Consider the following 19,219-nt stretch of genomic DNA (forward strand, 5'->3'; position numbering starts at 1 on the left):
ACTTTAATTAAAACTAAAATTAACTTTAGTTTGGTCTTCCTGCATCTGCCCTGAGAACTTGTCCTATACTTGTAGCAGCCATCTTTGCCTTTTAACAATTCTCTGTTCTAGCAGCTCTGCCACTAACAATTTCAGGTTTAATTTGCTGAGATCCAAAAGGCACTTCTCACTGAAATTCAGACAGTGACTTGGCAAAATGAAGCTTCCTGAATTTATAGCAAAGATGATGAGAAAGAAAAACAAATCAGCTATCATTTCATGCTGGCTGGATATGATTATGTAAGAGCAGTAAATGTCTCACTTCCTTACTTCCAGATTCAGATTGTTAGAGACTCAAGAGTACATACTGAGTACATATTCATTGAAAATCTTTATTTCAAATCATACGCATGTAAAAAAATGAAGGGGGCAATATTTATTAGCTTCTTACATTGCAGTAGCTCCTTTAATGAAGTTGATTTTTCTCTTATTAAAAAAGAAATTGAACCTTAATGCATTGATTCCTCTCCCAGTAGATACTTAAGTCAAAATGATTTGGAATATAAACTTTGGTAGGAGTTTCTCAGATTGAGTATATCCTAATAGAAGGATCCCAGAAATGGAGAAAAAGATTTTTGAAAAATAACTGGCAGGTCAAATTCTTACCATGTAGCAGTCTAGTGGTTCTGCAGATGGCTTTAGCTCTTCTGTTTTCCCCTCACGTACTTCATATTCAGGGAAGATTTATGCTAACTCATAATTCTATTTCCTACTTTGAGCCCCTCTCTGCCAACCTCCCCAAACTAGTTACAAGTCTTTCAGAATGAATACTGCTTGCATATCTTGAAGCAGTCTCACTACAATCCCAACTTCAAGGCCAATCTGGTTCCAACAAATGTATCCCTGACATCAATGAGCTCATTTGTGATGGGTAAATAGAAGAATCTGGATGTAAGATATGGCTGTTCTGGTTCCTTATTTTAAGGTTTTAAAATACCACAAGTAAAAACTTTAACTTGTAGTAGCAAAGGTAAAAGGCTCTCTGCCATGAGGTTCTATTTTCAGAGGGACTAAAAGGCGCCCACTAAAAGGCACCCCTGCAGTCGGGGCTTCTCCCAGTTTGTGCAAGACTCTGGGCCCCAACAGGTTGCACTGCTATACACCGAAGTCCTCTTCCGTCAACTGTGCAGTGAATGTTGCCCCCCCTGCATTCCTAACACTCCTGGAGGCGGCCTCCACCGCACACTGAATCGCCCACTGCCTGGAGGCCTAAGTTCTATCTGAGTATCCTAATTAATGTTTTTGGTGGTGCTTTGGTTACCAAGATATATAGGTCTGAAGAGGTTTATCCCTAAGTTTGTTTTCACTGTATAAAGAGTTTTCTTTTTAATGAACTCCCCCCCACCCCAGAATGTCTCACTTTTCAGGAAATCCTGGACTTTGGCTGGGAGAGGGCATACTTTGTAACCTGAGACCCCAGGTTCAATCCCTACCACCTTTACCTCAAATTAAACAAACCAATCTTTATTTAAAAAAAAAAAATCCTACACTTTGTTTTTAGTGGTTACTTAATGAGAGCTGGCATATCTTATTTATAATTGATCAAAAGAACTGAAGAAAGTGCTATGGGACTGGGATATGGCTCACCCAGTGGAGTGCATTATTTATTACTATATACATATTTTTACCAGAGCACTGCTCGGCTCTGGCTTATCATGGTGCTGGAGACTGAACCTGGGATATTGAATCCTCAGGGGTGAAAGTCTTCTGCATAACCATATTGCCGCAGTCTCCAGTGCAACGCATCACCATGTGTGAGGACAAGGAGTTGAGTCCCTGAGCACCGCGTGGGAATAACTGCCCGGAGGAAGCCTGACAAGCAGTGGAGTATTGCTGTGCTGTCTCTCCCCTTTTTTTTTTTTTTTTTTTAAATCTGAGAGTCCATTGGGAGTGGGGTTGTGTAGCTATGAATGTGGTAATAATGTCCCTCATTACAAATGTTCTGCAGGATCTGATGGCACAGAAAAATCAGATCTCTAAAGGTCATTTAAAGTTGTGTGATGTTTTATGGTTACTGCTTTAGAGAGATAGAAGGTAACTTTTCATTTTCAGAGACCGATGAAAAATCATCCATTATTTCTTGAAGCTGAATAACAGGGAAGTGGATTTGCTTTTCAAACCATCTGGCGACTGTAAGAAGCTGCTGGTCAGAGAACGCAGGTCCGATGAGCTGCAGTCCCACAGGCAGCCCCTGGTTGGACAGAGCCACAGGGACACTCACTGCCGGCAGCCCTGGAGAAAGAAAGAACGGTTACGAGTTGACTAACTCTCCATCCTGAGACAGATGGGTCTTGAACTCTCCAGTGCTAGCAGGTGGAAGACAGCATAAAGTTATAAAAAAAAAAAAGGGAGGAGGACACAGGCAGTGGCGCACCTGGTTAGGCACACACATTACAACGCACAAGGACCTGGGTTCAAGGCCCCGGGCCCCCACCTCCAAAGGGAATGCTTCATGAGTGGTGAAGCAGAGATGCAGGTGTCTCTCTGTCTCTCTCCCCATCTCCCCCTTCCCTCTCATTTTTTTCTGTCTTTATCCAACTAAAAAATAATAATAAATTAAAAGAAAGAAAAGAGATTTAAAATATGTTATATGATATACTTTCATGCCTTCTCTTGATCACTGAACAATCTATCTTGAAAATCACCCTATATTAATTCATACAACTTTCTTCATTCCTTATTTTTTAAAGACTATTTACTGATGAGAGAGAGAGGGAAAGAGAGAAAGAGAACCAGCATTAATCTGGTACATGTGCTACTGGGGACAGAACTTGGGCCCTTCTGCTTGAGAGTTCAGTGCTTTACATGCTGAGCTACCTCCCAGACAGATGACAGACTTCATTCCTTTTCATAGCTGTAGACTATCCCATACTGATCCTGGGTCCATGCTCCCAGAGTGTTAAAGAATAGAAAAGCTTCCAGTGGAGGGGATGGGATGCAGAACTCTCATTGTGAGAACTGTGTGGAATTGTACCCCTCTTATCCTACGGTCTTGTCGATCATTATTAAATCAGTAATAATAATAACAATAATAATAAAAAGAATATTCCATTGAGAATAGTGCAGACAAAAGAGACTTTTTTCTTTACTAATGAATAAGTTCATATGTAATTAGATGAGCCTAATTCCCCTCCAAAGAAGCTCTACTATTTTGAACTCTGTTTACAGAATAATTGCTTGTTTCCTCTACAATCTTATCAGTGGTAGTGCTGAGATCTTGCATTTTCATCTGTTTAGTAGATGTAAAAGAAGCAGGGGTAGATAGCATAATGGTTACGCAAACAGATTCGCATGCCACAAACCAGAGCTGATCAGTGCTCTAGTAAGAAAAAAAAAAAAAAAAAAAACCTCCCTGTAGTTTTAAGTCCAGGTTTAGGACAGAGAAAGTTTAAGAGCCTAGGATAATTCACTGTGCCAGAAAACAAAGACATTTTCAAACACTCACAGAGACAGGACTAAAAGATACGTGTGACCTGACTGGGATACCTGTCCGCTACAGGGAGATCTGAGTATCACACACCGTAGTGGCCGCCAAGTTTAACATATTAAATGCTATTCAGTCTGTTTAATATCATATTGTAGAACATCAGTAACAGCACACATGTGAAGCATGTGCTCTACAGCTGAGCTCCACCCCCAGCCATCATAGTGAATTCAAATGAAAAGTGCTCTTGAGAGAAGACTGCTAGCTAATATATGTAGAAAGAATGGGGGGGGGGGGAGATAGTACGATGGTTATGAAAAGAGACTCTCATGCCTGAGGCTCCAAAGTCCTAGGTTCAATCTCCTGCATCACCATAAGCCAGAGCTGAACAGTGTTCTGGTGTTTTTCTCTCTGAATCTCTCAAAATTAAATTATATATGTATATAATTTATTTTATTTGTTTTTTGCCTCAGGGTTATTGCTGGAGCTCGGTGCCTACATTATGAACGCTCCACTCTTGGTGGCTATTTTTTTTCTTTTTCTTTTTTCTCTATTTTATTTGGCAGGACAGAGAGAAATTGAGAAGGGAGGGGAGAGAAGAAGCTAGCTGCAGACTTCCCTCTGCTGTTCTTCTTCTAGCGTTTGCCCTTCTTCCGTAGCCAGTCAACAGCGTCAGGTTGAGCCTGATGTCAAGTTTCGAGACATCCTTTGAATCTGGAGAGGTGGCAGTCGTTGACTATGTGGCTCATAGTCTGTCTGGAGCCGCAGGGGCAGTTCGGCTCTGCTATGAGCCCTAAGGTCAGAGGTGCTGAGCAGCCAGGACAAGGTAGATAGAGAGCAGGGGTTATCACCTGTCGGGCAGTTAAACTCCTTCCAGGTGGCAGCAAAGGCCACACCTTGGGATGGGGGAGGTAGCATAATGGTTATGCAAAAAGCCTTTCAAGACTGCTGTCCCTAGGCCCTAGGTTCTGTGGGGCTCAAGCCTGAGTCCTTGAACTTATGAGCCCTCAACCAGGTGCACCACTACCCAGCCCCAGGACATCCTTGCTTATGATGGCTTTAAAAACCTATTGTCTTGCTCAAGTATATGCTTTTTTTTTTTTTAAGTATTTTATTTCTTTTAATGAGAAAGATACAGAGAAAGACACAGGAGAGCACTGCTCAGCTCTAGATGATAGTGGTGCTGGGGATTCAGAGCCTCAGGCATGAATCTTTTGCATAACTATTATGCTCTCTCCCCAGCGCCTCAAGCATGTTTTTAAAAGCCCTCAACGGCAGGTAAATCAGGAGAAAAACAACACACACACACACACACACACACACACACACACACACACACACACCCCGTGCTTTTGGTGCAAGTAAGAGAATTTTAGGGAGAGGGAGCTGGTATAATGGTTATGCAAAAAGACTTTCATGCCTGAGGCTCTGAAGTCCCAGGTTCAAAACCTCCCTCAAGCCCCACCATCACCACTAGCCAGAGCGGAGCAGTGTTCTGTTGTTATAATAATAATGATGATGATGACTCTATTTGTATATTATTATAGTAAGGTTAATTAGATGTGATGATGAACATCATGGAGCTGTAGGAGAATATCTTTTTTTTTAAAGAAGATTCGTGACAAATAAAAATGCCCTGTTGGAAACTTTCTTACATATCATGCTGCACTGGCCTACCAGCCTGAAGACAACAGGACGCTCCTGGGGGAGCCTCACCTGCCATATTTGCAGCCTGTGTGAAGATATCATCCTGGGCACTTCGCGTTCGGTTGTCTTCTTTGATGAACTCCTTGTACGGGACCGCTTCACCCAACGTGGTGGGGGTTAGGAGGACATCCACCCCCGAGTTGAAAACATTCACAAAGTCATTAGCAATGAGTCTTCTCACTTTCTGCGCCTTGACAAAATAATTCTCATAGTTTCTGTGGGGGGGAGAAACAAACAGACAGATGAAAGGTTGAAGGCATTTTGTTATCTCCTTGAGTCAATTTTCACAACTAGGACTTACTAGATAACCACTCTATTACTAGCCTTTATGAGCAAGCACAGCTAATATCTCTAACAAGGCATGGGAGCTAACTTGGGGGACAGGAGAGAGCTGGCCTGCTAGGGCACACAATTTAATCACAGCCCTCGCACAACACCAGGGGAAGCTCCCTGGATGGTGTCTCTCCTTTTCTTTTTAAAAAATAATTAAAAAAAAATTTTCTTTTTATTTATTTATTCCCTTTTGTTGTCCTTGTTTTATTGTTGTAGTTATCGTTGATGTCGTTGTTGTTGGATAGGACAGAGAGAAATGGAGAGAAGAGGGGAAGACAGAGAGGGGGGAGAGAAAGACAGACACCCACAGACCTGCTTCACCGCCTGTGAAGCGACTCCCCTGCAGGTGGGGAGCCGGGGGCTCGAACCGGGATCCTTACGCCAGTCCATGCGCTTTGTGCCACGTGTGCTTAACCTGCTGCACTACAGCCCGACTCATATATATATAATAAATTAACTTACTTCTTTGATAGAGACAACCAGAAATTGAGAGAGGAGGGGGAGATACAGAGGGAGAAAGACAGAAAGACACCTGTGGACCTGCTTCACCCCTCACAAAGCTTTCCCCCTGCAGGTGGGGACCAGGGGCTTGAACCTGAGTCCTTGTGCCTGTAATGTATGCGCTCAGCCAGCTATGTCACTGTCTGATCCCAATGACAAAGATTTGTTTCCTTAATGAGTACCCCCACTAGTAAGACCTGACAGACACACTGTTATGTTACTTCTGAGTTTTCAAGAATGAGGGACACTTCTTACTCTTTTAATAAGAAATAATTTCCTGAGAGAATTCTCCCTCTCACCACGTCATTGAACCCTTCTCGTCTGGTTGCAGCATACATCGCTTCTGTAGACAGATCAATGTTACATCTGTGACCTGAAAATGACGACAAAAAGATGTATCAATGTATTGCACCAAAGTAAAGGACACTGGGGTGGGGGGAGTGTTCAGGTCCTGGAACATGGTGGAGGAGGAGGACCTAGGTGGGGGGTTAGAGTGTAATGCGGAAAACTGAGAAATGTCACACATGGACCAACTACTGTAATTTACTGTCGACTGTAAATCATGAATCTCCTGGGGGGGGCAGGGAGGGAAAAAAAAGAAAAAAGATATAAACATTACCTGAAAAGGAAGGAAATTTTCGGCGGAAAAGCAGGCTTCAATTCACATGTGTTACCAACACTAAATTTTATGAAGATGGCCCTTAGTACTTCCTCATTTCTAAATCTACCTTGTGACGACTAACCAGTCAGGAATCAGAGAAAGAAATGCAGATAAACAAGAAATGTCATTTGACAACCATTCATCTACCAATTACTGAGCTCCTGACATGCCAGACCCCGTATTAACTAAGAATACAAAGAGAAGAAACCATCTCTTCTAGGTAATCACAGTCCAGATAGACGATCTACATACATATTTATGATCAATAATATAACATACTTGCAAAGTTACAAAGTTAAATCATCGACGGAGTTGTTTCTGATCCATTAACAATGCCTCAATCCCTCACATAGGTAAACTTTCCAAATGTTTGGGACAACTGACTACCTTACAACATCCAAGTCAGGGCTGGCAAAGTAGCTCACCTGGACAGTACGTTGCTTTGTCATGCTGTCTTTCCCTCTCTTTCTGTTCTCTCTTTCTATCTGGGAAAGTCAACCTAGAGCAATGAAGCCCGGGGGTGGCGGGAATCTGAAACAATCATCTTACCGTACTCTAGTCCATCAAATCTTGCCATATTCGACGCCACTTCTGCTGTGCACAGTACATGGTAGCAGACAATAGAGTAGCTGGTGTGGGGCAGGGACACTTCAATTACTTTGGCTCCCTCAGACTCAAAGAGGTCAGCAGCCTTGGACCAAAGAGACTGTACTTCCCTTGATAGTTCAGGCACAAGGTATTCCTTGTTGGGGAAAGTTAAGACACAGAAATTGTAACCTGTCACAGGAATTTGCACTCTAGAACCTTTGTACTACAAAATCTGATTAAAATGTCAGCAGGTAGCTCATTAGAAAGAGAAAACTCATTCAGGAGCGTTGAGAGGGCAGCAAGCGTAGCACTGGCTATTATGAGCTGGGTATCAAGATAGTCAAGACCTGTGTGGACAAGTCACATTTTGTGGTGGCGGTAAGGGGTGGGTAAGAGGTGCCATCCATCTCGAAGTAGAGGCCCGTGATGCTGATAGACACTGTTCAGCCTCCCTCAACACTGAGTGTACAGGTCCAAGCTTAACAGTACCATTCTCTCTGTTTTTCAGATGGGGAGGTCTAGTTTAGGGAGAAAGTTATAGGTTCAGGCCACTCAAATGGTTAAAGTGAAAAACCAGGGAGAGATTCAGACCCAGTCTGCCTCTCAATCTGTGCTCACTATCTGACTTGACAGACGTTCTGTAATGGAAGGAAAGCATTACCTTTGGAATTCCTACACGGAGTTTGCTCACATCTGTCAAGGTGGGAAGCGTAAAGGGTTTAAAAGGATCTTGCACTGTGGTAGAGTCCTTGGGGTCGTGTCCAGCCAGTACACCTATAGAGAAAAATACAGGGGCCGCGTGGTGGCTCACCTGATTGAGCGTGCATGTTACCAAGAGCAAGGACTGGGTGGGGTTCGAGCCCTCCTCCCCACCTGCAGCGCTCCATGAGTGAAGCAGGTCTGCAGATGTTTATCTTTCCCTCTCCCTCTCTATCTCCCCCATCATTTTCAATTTTTCTCTATCCTATCTAAGAAGATAGAAGGAATGAAAAACAACAGAGAGAGAGAGAGTCAGAAAGGAAAAGAAAAGAAAAAAAAGGCTGCTAGGAGCGGTGGATTTGTAGTGCTGGCACTGAGCCCTAGAGATAACCCTGGTGACAATTAAAAAAGAAAACTACTTGACAGGTTCCCGTGAAATTATGTTCTGAGGCTCCATGAGTGGGGTCTTGTCAATACCCAAGACAATTGCTGCATCATCCACACATCTGGTTAAGATTCCTGGCACATCCATTGAATTCACCAGGGGAATGAGACCATGACGAGAAACTAAACCATAGCTTGGTTTAAAGCCAACGACTCCACAGTGGGCAGCTGGGTTTCTGGTTGACCCTCCTGTATCTGACCCTAAAGCCCTGGAATTAAATGGAATCTCATTAGAATGATGACACAGATTGTTCTCATTATATTTGGAATCGACATTTTAAAAATCACATATACTTTAGACAGTACTTACCAGGTCATACATTTTATACTAACCCTTCTCGGAGAATTTATAGTGTTGAAAGGTAACAAAAATACAGTATAAAGACAAACACTACTAACATTTTGGTATTTTCACTCCAAGCCTTTCTAAATTTTCACCTCACTTTTTAAAAATTTATATTTATTTTCTGCCAGGAACCATTTCTCTGCTTGATAAGCTTTGAAACAATGGAAGCCCTCGAGACAAGTTTTATTTCCCCCCTGGGCAGGCCATTTCCCCTCAGGTAAACCATTTATCAGTAATCAAGTGAGACAACACATAGTTGTGGTAACAAACATGGTTTCGGCCATTGTTTGTTGCAAGGAACATTCCACTTTGAAGTTTGCTCCCCCCCCTCCTCCTCCAGCATCTCCCCCCCCTTCCCAAAGCCTTATAATGCCTGTGAACACAATAAAATTTTGCAGCTTGATCAGAAACCTGTCTTGCTGTCGTTCTTTCGTGTCTCTTGTCCCTGTCATTCCAGGTCTTTAGGTTCCTAGCCCCTGTTCACCGCCCCGCTGGTCGGGGCAATTTTCCCTTTTGTTGCCCTTGGTTTTTATTATTGTAGTTACTACTGTTGTTGTTATTGATGTCATCGTTGTTGGATAGGACAGAGAGAAATGGAGAGAGGAGGGGAAGACAGAGAGGGGGAGAGAAAGACAGACACCTGCAGACCTGCTTCACCACCTGTGAAGTGACTCTCCTGCAGGTGGAGAGCCGGGGGCTCCAACCAGAATCCTTACGCCCCGGTCCTTGCGCGTCGCTAGCGCACTTAACCCGCTGCGCTACTGCCAGACTCCCTTTCAGTTTGTTTTTAATATGACATTATTGAAACTTTAAAATCTGTGTAAAATCCTGTCAGATAAGCTGGTGATTCCCAATGTTTTAAAACCCATTACCTTGTTGATATACATTTAATTTTCTTCTTCTTTTGTTAATTCATGAGAGAAGAGCAAAAAGTCAAAGCCTAGGGCCTCGGAGGAGGCTCAGCAGGCAGAGCACATGCCCTCCCACGTGGGAGGCCCTGAGTTCAGTCCCTGGAACTATACCAGAGGACCAACGGACAGTACCAAGGGAGCTCTCTGGACGATGATGGGGCAGTGCTCTGGTGTCTCTCCCTCTATGACAATATTCAGAATAAAATCTGAAATAAGGGGGCTAGGTGGTGACATACCTTGTTGAACACACAGGGTAAAACAGAGCTGCAGGTATCTCCCCTGTCCCTTTTCAATTTCTGTCTCTAATAATAGTAATAATAAACCCATTATATATATATATATATATATATATATATATATATATATATATATATATATATTTTTTTTTTTTTGGAAAAAATGACTGGGTAGGGGAGGCAGCCCCAGGGGACCTCACAAAGCAAGGCCCATGCTGTGCAATTATTATTTCCAACTAAAGGCGTCAAGTTCTGTTTTCTGCTGGAGCTTCTCAGATACATTTCTGTTTTATCACACAGTGCTCACTGTCCTAGTGGTTGCACAGTACTCCAAGAATCTTCCCTTTCAAACTGTTAGACGAGAAACAAATCAACAATGGGGACCAGAAAGCAGAATGCAAGATGGCTTGGGACTTGTCCAACCTGGAGTCTAAGTCTGTGCTTCTCTCGACAACACCCAGAGAAGTTTTGGGCCAAATGAGGCCCCTGACAGTCAAATGGCCTTCATGCTGTACGGAAAATGCAAATTAAATTGCTGTTCTTACTAAGTCCATCTCAGCTACAAGATCAGACTGTTGCTTTTACAATTTCTAAAAAGAGACATTTTCTTATTAGGATTCACTGTCAGCTATGTAAAAGCAAAACCCTACATTTCCACAGGAATTATGTGTCAAAATGCCAACTTCTTAAAGCACATTCAGAGAGATGAACACTAAGTGGGGTGATGAGGATAGAAAAAAAAAAAAATAACTTAAGTACCTAATCATGCAGTCCTAAGTTGTCAGAACTCTCATTAATATTAATGCAGAGCTATAGAATTCCACAGAGATAAAGTGAAGTGGTTCTACTTGTTAACAAGGTTTCAGGGAAACTTAAAAAAAAAAAAAAAAAGTGGACTCTTAAAATCGCCATAGCTCTAAAATACAAATAATTTACTGGGTTGCAAACTTGTGAAAGGATTTAGTTTCAGTGGGTAATCATTGAGAATTACAGTTTACTATTATTAACGAGACACATTCAGTTTGGTTACACCGAGACCAGTACAATAAACAGAATAATGGGGATATGACTTTTTAAAACACATTTTCTTTTAATGAGAGACAGACACAAAGAGGAAGGCCAGAACACTGCTTAGATGTGGCTGCTGGTGCTGCTGGGGAGTGGACCTGGGATGCACTCTTCTTTAGGTGGTTAAAAAATGCTTTACAAGTTGAACACAAAACATAGCACAGGGCAGACTGATTCTTTCCAAATAAAAAATATGACAGGTACATAAAATAGCTTTCTACAAGCAAAATAAATAAATAAATAAATAACTTAAAACTAAGAATATATTTTTAGTTGTGAATTTATAAAACCAATTTTAAATCTTATTAAGATATATATATATGGGGTAATTCTTCTGCTTTTCTTTTGTCCCCAAATAAGATTTAGCTGAAGTCTCACCCATAACCAGCAAGCAGTTCAGCACCCTCAGAGTGGCGGCCGTGAGCTGACCCTCCAGAGTGTGGAGAAAGAGAAATCTAGTGAAGTCTATCTAAGTGACATGGTTTATCCTGTGCATCCAAAAATCGTGTTTCTCGTTTATTTATGTATTTTTAGAAGAACAGATATTACAGAAGAGTCTACATGCTATGTGAAATTAAAGTTTCATGTATACAAATTTGATAAAACACACACAAGCATACTCTATGGGGGAGCTTCAATCATTCTGATATGCCACCGAGCACACACAGGTGGCTACAAGAGGAACACACCCGGGTGACATCGTCTATTGTTGGACTTGGTGTCTGATGGAGGCCAGTGTGCACTTAGTTGAGCTTTTTACAGTACAGGTAGAGAAAAGGTATCTTCTGCTCCAGCAGATATAGCCTTGGACTCTCAAACATGGGGTTCTGAGTTTGATCCCTGACACTGCATATGCTAGAATAGTGTGTTGGTTTTTTTTAATGAAGAAATTTAAAAAAGGGAAAAAAAAAAAGCATCTTACGCAAAGCACGTGAATGCTGACACAGCGGCTGCGCTCCCTCCCGAACTTCCCCCGGCTATGAGCCAATCTGGATCTTCGCTCTCAGCGTGGGGCTTCTCCTTCCTCTTTGCTTTGTGCTGTTTTGAGTAACTCCAGGGATTTTTAACTGGTCCAAACGCACCGTCCGTGCTTCCAGATCTGATGTGCAGAGTGGAGCAAGATATCGTGACCGACTTTTTATTTTATGGGAAACCACCACCCCCTTGGTTATATTGCTTGCTTCGGCATCATCTAATCCACTGAAATTTGAACCGCAAAAGGTAGGAAGCCTATGAAGATAATAGCTTTTTCACTAACTAGATAGTTGAGAAAACGGAGAATGGGAAGTAAGTGCTTTTGTGGTAGATAACAAAGAAAATTAGTCTGTTAGGAAGATTTTTTTTTTTTTTATTCCCAGTAACCCGTAAATTCAGCTTGGGGAATCAGATTGGCTGTCTAAATTAAGTTCTTCCAGGTGGAGAGTGTCCCAAACATTCTGTTAAAGAAGTGTCTTGAAGGCATGAATCCCTTTATGAATGAGAAAATACAAAGCACTAGTAGAATGAAACTAAGTTTTAAAAATTAAAAGTATATTAACCTAACACGGTTAATTTGTAAAAACAAAAGTACTGTGGAAAGAACACTGTACTTTTTACAAAAATTCACCTACCATGAACATTTTGTCTTTTATTATCTATCATCTGTGTACTCTGTCTGCACATATATGCATTTTTCTGAGTCTTAAGAGCCTACTATATTATCATAACCCTTTTATTCCTAAATACTGTGTAGTACGTATTCAGTACTTTATAAGACTAAAGCCCTTAGGGGGGGGACAAGGACAGAAAGGGAAAACATGAAGTAGAACTTGGCCTGCATGATTCCACCACTGCAGGCAGACTCCTCCCCACCTTCTTACTAGACAGAGGACAAGAGAGAGAGAGAGATGCAAAGAGAGGAGAGACACCACTGCCCTATTCCACTGTTCCTGAAGCCTTCCTTTTGTCTGGTGTTCCCACGTCGTGGCCAGAGATGCAAAGCAACATTCTCAAACCTTGTCAGTCATGTGCTCTAAGGAGTGTGTCACCTTTTGGTCCCCAATAAATAAATCAATCTTAAAAAATAATTGAACAAAATGAAAAAAATTGGAAGGAGAGAGTAAGTAAAAAAGCATCTGATGAAAAGATTGAGTGCTTTCCCTCAAGGTTAGGAACAAGGAAATTTGTTCTTGCCACTTCTATTCAACACTGTAGCAAAGGTATCAAGGCGGCTACCTGACTGGTGTGATAAGGCAAGAACAAAGAAGCAGGGAATAAAACTGGCTGTAGACTACATGACTATTTATAGAAACACAACAGAAAGACTCTACAAAGATTAACTAGAACGAAAAGGTGGGTTTCAAAAAGTGATGGGCTACAAGGCCAATACAGAAAATTCAATTATATTTTTATATAATAAAATACACAAACATTAATTAAAATGCTATTTTCTGTAACAAAAATATGCAAAATAACATCAGGAGAAATCAAAACTGTGTTTAAGATGTATATGTGGACAAACATGGTGAAGCTGCTACGTTCATGCCTGAGGCTCTGAGCTCCCAGGTTCAATTCCCAGCACCACCATCATAAGTCAGAACTGAGCGGTGCTCTGCTAAAAACAAATCTAAAACATTCCCCCCTCAGAAGTCAAAAATAAAATATTGCTGAGAAGAATTAAGCAATACTGAAGAAAATGGAGAGATATAAAGTGTTCATAGGAAGGACATATATATTCCAGTAGAGTGTACACTGTACCATGCACAAGGACCCAGGTTCAAGCCCCTGGCTCTCACTTGAATGCATGAAGCTTCATGAACAGTGGATGAGCGATGCAAGTGTTCCTCCTCCTCCTCCTACCTGTCTCTCCCTCACCATCTATCACCCTCTATACAACAAAACAAAAACAAGCCAAAAGCCCTCAGGGAGCAGTGACATCTTGCTGGCACTGAGCCTGAACTACTGATAGGAACACTGCTGATAGGAAAAATAAAAAGAGACATATAAGTATGCCAACCCTCACCCCACCCCACCCCATCCATTTGATCTATAAAATCTGGTACGATCAGTTAGGCTGGTTAGGTATAAGTGAAAATACAAACAGAAAACTTCGATTTTACTTACCCCATGGCAAACTCATCTAAATTTGTTTTTCCCATTAATATAGCTCCCTGATCTAACAGTTTTTGGACAACGGTAGCATTATAAGGTGGTATATAATCTGGAAAAACATACAGGAGAAAAAAAAACCAAACAAACAGTGAACATGTAAGTCATATGCAAAAAGCCATTATGCTAAAACTGCAACTGATTTGTGTTGATAACATTACACATTCATAATCTGTGCAATAGGTTGTGCTTTCTTTTAAGTTATTTTACTCCTAAGTGCTATATACTTTCCAGAGACAGTTTCTATAGGCATCATTTTTACAGTCGAAAGCCATTAACTTTAACTGTTAGTAGTCCAAAAATATCGATGGTTAGAGATGTACCCAATTCATTTGCAACCAATTGCAAATCATTATTCTGGTCACTGCACTTCACTTTTTCTTCTCAGATAGTATTCAACTACACAGTAATTTTCATCTATTTCTAGTCAGAAGCAGAACGTCACTAAAATTAGATTTTTCTTTAGTATACATCACAAAAGAATGAATAGTCCTCCTCCCTGAGGGGTTGGGACAGCATCGTTGGAAAATAGTCATTTTAGCACATGGCACTATGAATAACTTTCCCCCAAATCATTTCCTTCCTAGGAGCCACATGTTTTGATAAACATGATTCATTTTGACTTACTAAACTGTAAAAAAAAAAGAAGAAAAGAAAAAAAAACAACTAAATATTACTATATTCAAGCAAGTATCATGATAAAAAAGACAGAAATAAACCATGGCTGGATAGCAGGTGTTAATGCATCCCCACACTCCTCTCAAGTAATCCTATCACTTGATATTTATTTCAACTGTATCATCACTTAGTGGGCGCGAGGGTGGGGGGTGGGATGGGGGGGGTGGTGTCACGTAATGTATTTGTGATAATCAGTTACCAAGTCTTCTAAGATTGACTGCCAAAACTTTCTAAATAAGATTCACCCATTCAATTGGACTATCTCTAACAACACTTTTGTATTCTGAAAGAGTAGAGTCAGAATGCAGTATTGGGGCCTGGTCAGGGAGCACCTGCTTACGTACACACACAACCACGTGCAAGGATCCAGGTTTGAACCCCTGCTCCCCACCTGCAGGGGGGATGCTACATGAGTGGTAAAGCAGATCTGCAGGTCTCTCTCCCAACCCCCATCTCCCACTCCTCTCTCAACTTCTCTCTGTTCTGTCCAGTAAAAATTAGAAAAGGAGTAAACAGCCACCCAGAGTGGTGTATACACAGTGGTGGCACCAAGCCTCAGTGATAACCCTGGTGGCAGGAAATAGGAATAGATAGACAAAGGAGCAAATACAATAGAGGCAATATCCTAGCCTAACTATTTTCTTTGCAGATACAATTAGTCTAATTATACCTTGATGTATCTCTTTAAATTTAAGCTGGAAAGTACTCACTTTTACAAAAGTATTAATGCTCTGATCAGCTACACATTACCTTTCAGCATGTTTGATGCACATGTTGTCTTAATGCCAGATGTGCTAAAGTTGTCTTTTATTGCAACAGGAATTCCATCTAAATTCCCAAGTGAATGACCTATAATATAAAGCCAAAATGAAATAGAAGACACATTTAGTTCCAAAAAGTAACACGTATATTTTTCCTTATCATTATTGCTATTAAATTTTGTTAGAGCAGTATTTAGTTCTGGCTTATGGTGGTGCCTAAGATTGAACCTGGGTCATTAGAGTCTCAGCGTTAAAGTTTTCTGCATGATTATTATGTTAATACCCTTGCTCTGAACTAGATATTACAATGACTAGTTTTTGGCAAAGATATTTTTTGGGAATCAAATTTGTATTAGAAACTATGGCAGATGGATATGACAAAGCATCATATATCCACGAGCCTCATTTTATTATACCTTATAAATAATGGTCTGTAAAATGTTAAAAATTTCACGTGTTGGGAGTGGGGCGGTAGCGCAGTGGGTTAAGCGCAGTGGGTAGCGCAGTGGGGCGGTAGCGCAGTGGGCAAAGCGCAAGGACCAGCATAAGGTTCCCAGTTGAGTCCCTGGCTCCCCACCTGTGGGGGGAGTTGCTTCACAGGCAGTGAAGCAGGTCTGCAGGTGTCTTTCTCTCCCCCTCTGTTTTCCCGTCCTCTCCTGATTTCTCTCTGTCCTATCCAACAACAACAATAAAATAAGGGCAACTAAAGGGAATAAATAAATATTTAAAATTTGTTTCACATGTTGAGCAAAGATTGTTACTTCCAATTAAAATCTTTCTCTACAGTTACAGCTAGTATCAGTAAAGCAATTTACCTTTCTTATATCTTCTCTCTGATTCTTCTGCTTGCTTTAAGGCCACTTCTTCTGATACAGTAATGTAAGCATTTAAAAACTTGGTCTTCTTTATAAGAGAGAGACATTTTTGACAAAGTTCAGTTGGAGTAATTTGGCCTTGCTTTAGTGCTGCAGAAACCTATAGAACATAGAATTTTAAAAAATCTTTACGGAATTCACGTAAGTGAGTAAGAGTGGTTAGACTGGCTAGATATAAAATTCTGAAGTGGGCTTGGATCCAACACCAAGAGAACCTATAAACTCTACATTGAGATGGTGCTGTGAGTGAGGTTAACATATTGATTAGTTTGAGGATAGGCTGGAGAAAACAACATTCATCAGTTCAGTTGAGAAACTCTGTTTGCACCTCGAGTTTAAATAAACATGAACAACAGTTTACAGTTTAGGTAAATCACTGTTTCTTAAGAAAAGCCCAGCTTTGGTGAAACCTGGCTCAGAATATAAACTCTAGAAGAAGGAAGGAGTTGCAGAGAAACAGGAGCAGTACATTCAAACACTATCCATTTGAAAAGAAAGAGTGGTAGTCTGAGTTCAAGAGTCAGGACAAGTAAAAACCTGAACCTACAGAGATAGGTAAATAGGCAGGCCTGTCCCATGGCAATGCTGTAATACTGAGGAAAATCATTTGAGTTTCTTTCCTTTGCTTTCCCTGATGTTTATTCTCCTCACGCATTTTTCCGACCTGCCAGTCAGTATGAGACCAATAGCAACAGAGTCACAATTAAGTTAGAAGCACAAGAAATTAGATTGTGTAAGATTATTCATTTTTAAGTGGTGCTAATCTTTGCTAGGACCAAATTTCCTACCAAATTTCCTTTTGTAGGAAATCCAGATTTGAGAAAATTGATGAGAGCTGGGGAAAAACAATGAAAGCAACGTTGCTAATAAGGCTGAATGGACTCAGTATAAAGAGTTTGAAATATAAACAGTAGTTCTCTCTTGGGAAACAAACCAAAGGTGCCATATCAGTATTTCTTAAAGAAGGCTGTTTTGATTCCTTCCTGCCATGTACCACAGCCCAATAGGGGAAGGGAGAACGTGTAGGTAGGTGTCCCTTCATGTCTTTCTCTTTGCTCAACCCCCCCACCCCGACCCCACTTATCTGAAGCATAGGCCTCAAAGATTTTATTACTTCCCCTAGTGCTTTCATCTAGATCTTCTTTTCCTTAACTGAAGATTTGAGCAACCAGTCCAGTTGGAGCTGACAGCACAGAGTTGAGCTAAGCTAAGCTAAGCCGAGGACATATGAGGGCTGGACCAGGAAGAAGAAAAAACAACCGCTGGAGGTGGAGGAAGGAGTAGCAGTCATGAATACTTCTTTCCTGAGTGTTTTTCAGTCTCTAATTTAAAGTAATACAATCTCATTTTTGTACAATTCATTAATATGTTTTTAGTGCTACAGTAACCCCAAAAGGGTAGTAGCTTCAAATTAGTGATTTCTACACTAATATAAGCAAGGATATCATATTAATTTGGGGGACATGAGCTCTCCCTATAACAATACCAGGCCTGAAGAACATCAAGCACTGAGCTAATGTAAATACTGAATGGTAAGGATACTCCAACAGGGTCATCAACTTCTCTCTCTTGTGATGAGATATGAGAACAGGTCATAGACGATCCCCCCCGGCCCCCGCCCACGATCCTGTGGCTGACTAGGTGCCTGTGATTCCCCGTCATCATGTGATTGCCACCCTGGAAAAAGATCAAAATTCAAAATCCAACGTAAGGATTCTACTAGATGCTTCCTGCTTCATACAACCACAAAGTTGAAAAATTAAGCCAGACTTCATTTTAAATTTACCTTACCACTGAGCTGCCTGAGCGTGACAAAGTGGTAGTTTCAACAAGGGCTCAAGGTGATTGTGACAGTGGTGAGTCTCCAATCCCACTGCAAACCTCAAAGATGGTTAAAAAGAGCACTTATCTAATAGCCCTATCATCCGGGATAAGCAAGAAAACAGATCCCAGATATACTTTGCAAGTAGAGCCCACAGGGGGTCATGATTTATTGGATATGACCGAGGAAGAACTTATGGGGAATTATGTGGACAGCTGTCACCACAAAGGCAAGTTCTGAAAACAGGTTTCTTGTTTTTAGAGAGGGGTTGAGAGTTACAATGATGCCACCTTGAAGATGCTTATGAGACATTTGAAATAGATGTCCAGAAGGCATCTATAGCAACTTAAAGTTAATTATATGTTGTGCAGGAACAGACAACACAGGTAAGGCCATTTTTGCTGTAATGAATACACCAAGTCGTGGAAGAGTTAGAAAAAAAAAAAATCTCGATTTTGACAAGTACTTTGGTGGGACTCCTTAGCAAGAGTGTCAGGGTCAGGAGAGGGGCCAAGTCCATCAGCAGAACACACTCTTGAGACCATCCTGAGCAAACATTTACTTTTTAAAAAATCTGACGGACACTTTCACCCCAGTTTCAGTTCCGAGATGCAGAAACCTCCTTTGCTGAGGATCTGATTCCGGAATGTGTGCGGAAAACACATCCATAGGACCCAAGAGCCCTAAATCCCCGCCTGTTTCCAGGTAAGGAGGCGGCCAAAAGGGTGACCAAGATGCGGGGTCTGGCCCCGGAACGTGTCGTCCCTGGACTCCGCGAATCTCTCTGACCTCCCTGGCCCTCAGCAACCAATTCCACTCACTTCTCGGAGGCTCCGGCCCAGCATGGTCTTCGTCCCTAGTCTGCTTCCACAGTGATCGAGGGAGAAAAATGAAAAAAGAAAGGTCATCTACCGCCGCCCGGAGTACATGGGCGCAGCCATCTTGGCTTGTCACCGAACCTTGCAGCATCGCGAGCTTC

General features: G+C 41.5%; 1 protein-coding gene across 1 annotated transcript; it reads right to left on the reverse strand.

Annotated features, from left to right (window-relative positions):
* Positions 1–2,025: 2,025 nt before the first annotated feature.
* On the reverse strand, positions 2,026–19,199 carry QRSL1 (glutaminyl-tRNA amidotransferase subunit QRSL1). The gene is made up of 11 exons (XM_007523922.3): positions 19,062–19,199; positions 16,359–16,518; positions 15,533–15,631; positions 14,060–14,156; positions 11,880–12,056; positions 8,430–8,605; positions 7,915–8,027; positions 7,215–7,407; positions 6,260–6,377; positions 5,180–5,385; positions 2,026–2,271 (listed from the first exon to the last, which is right to left on the reverse strand). The coding sequence occupies exons 1-11, from the start codon at positions 19,146–19,148 to the stop codon at positions 2,051–2,053; spliced, it is 1,647 nt and encodes a 548-aa protein (XP_007523984.3). The 5' UTR covers positions 19,149–19,199; the 3' UTR covers positions 2,026–2,050.
* Positions 19,200–19,219: the final 20 nt, after the last annotated feature.

Source organism: Erinaceus europaeus, chromosome 4 (assembly GCF_950295315.1).
Source record: "Erinaceus europaeus chromosome 4, mEriEur2.1, whole genome shotgun sequence".
NCBI classification, from domain to species: domain Eukaryota; kingdom Metazoa; phylum Chordata; class Mammalia; order Eulipotyphla; family Erinaceidae; genus Erinaceus; species Erinaceus europaeus.

Bases quoted from the DNA above. Each gene is read 5' to 3' on its own strand.
- QRSL1 (XM_007523922.3), bottom strand. From the start codon at position 19,148: ATGACCTTTCTTTTTTCATTTTTCTCCCTCGATCACTGTGGAAGCAGA. The intron at 16,519-19,061 runs GTGAGTGGAATT...TATGTTCTATAG, and splicing joins TGGGCCGGAGCCTCCGAGAA to GTTTCTGCAGCACTAAAGCA. The intron at 8,606-11,879 runs GTAAGATGCTTT...ATTTAATTCCAG, and splicing joins TCAGCATTCACGTGCTTTGC to GGCTTTAGGGTCAGATACAG.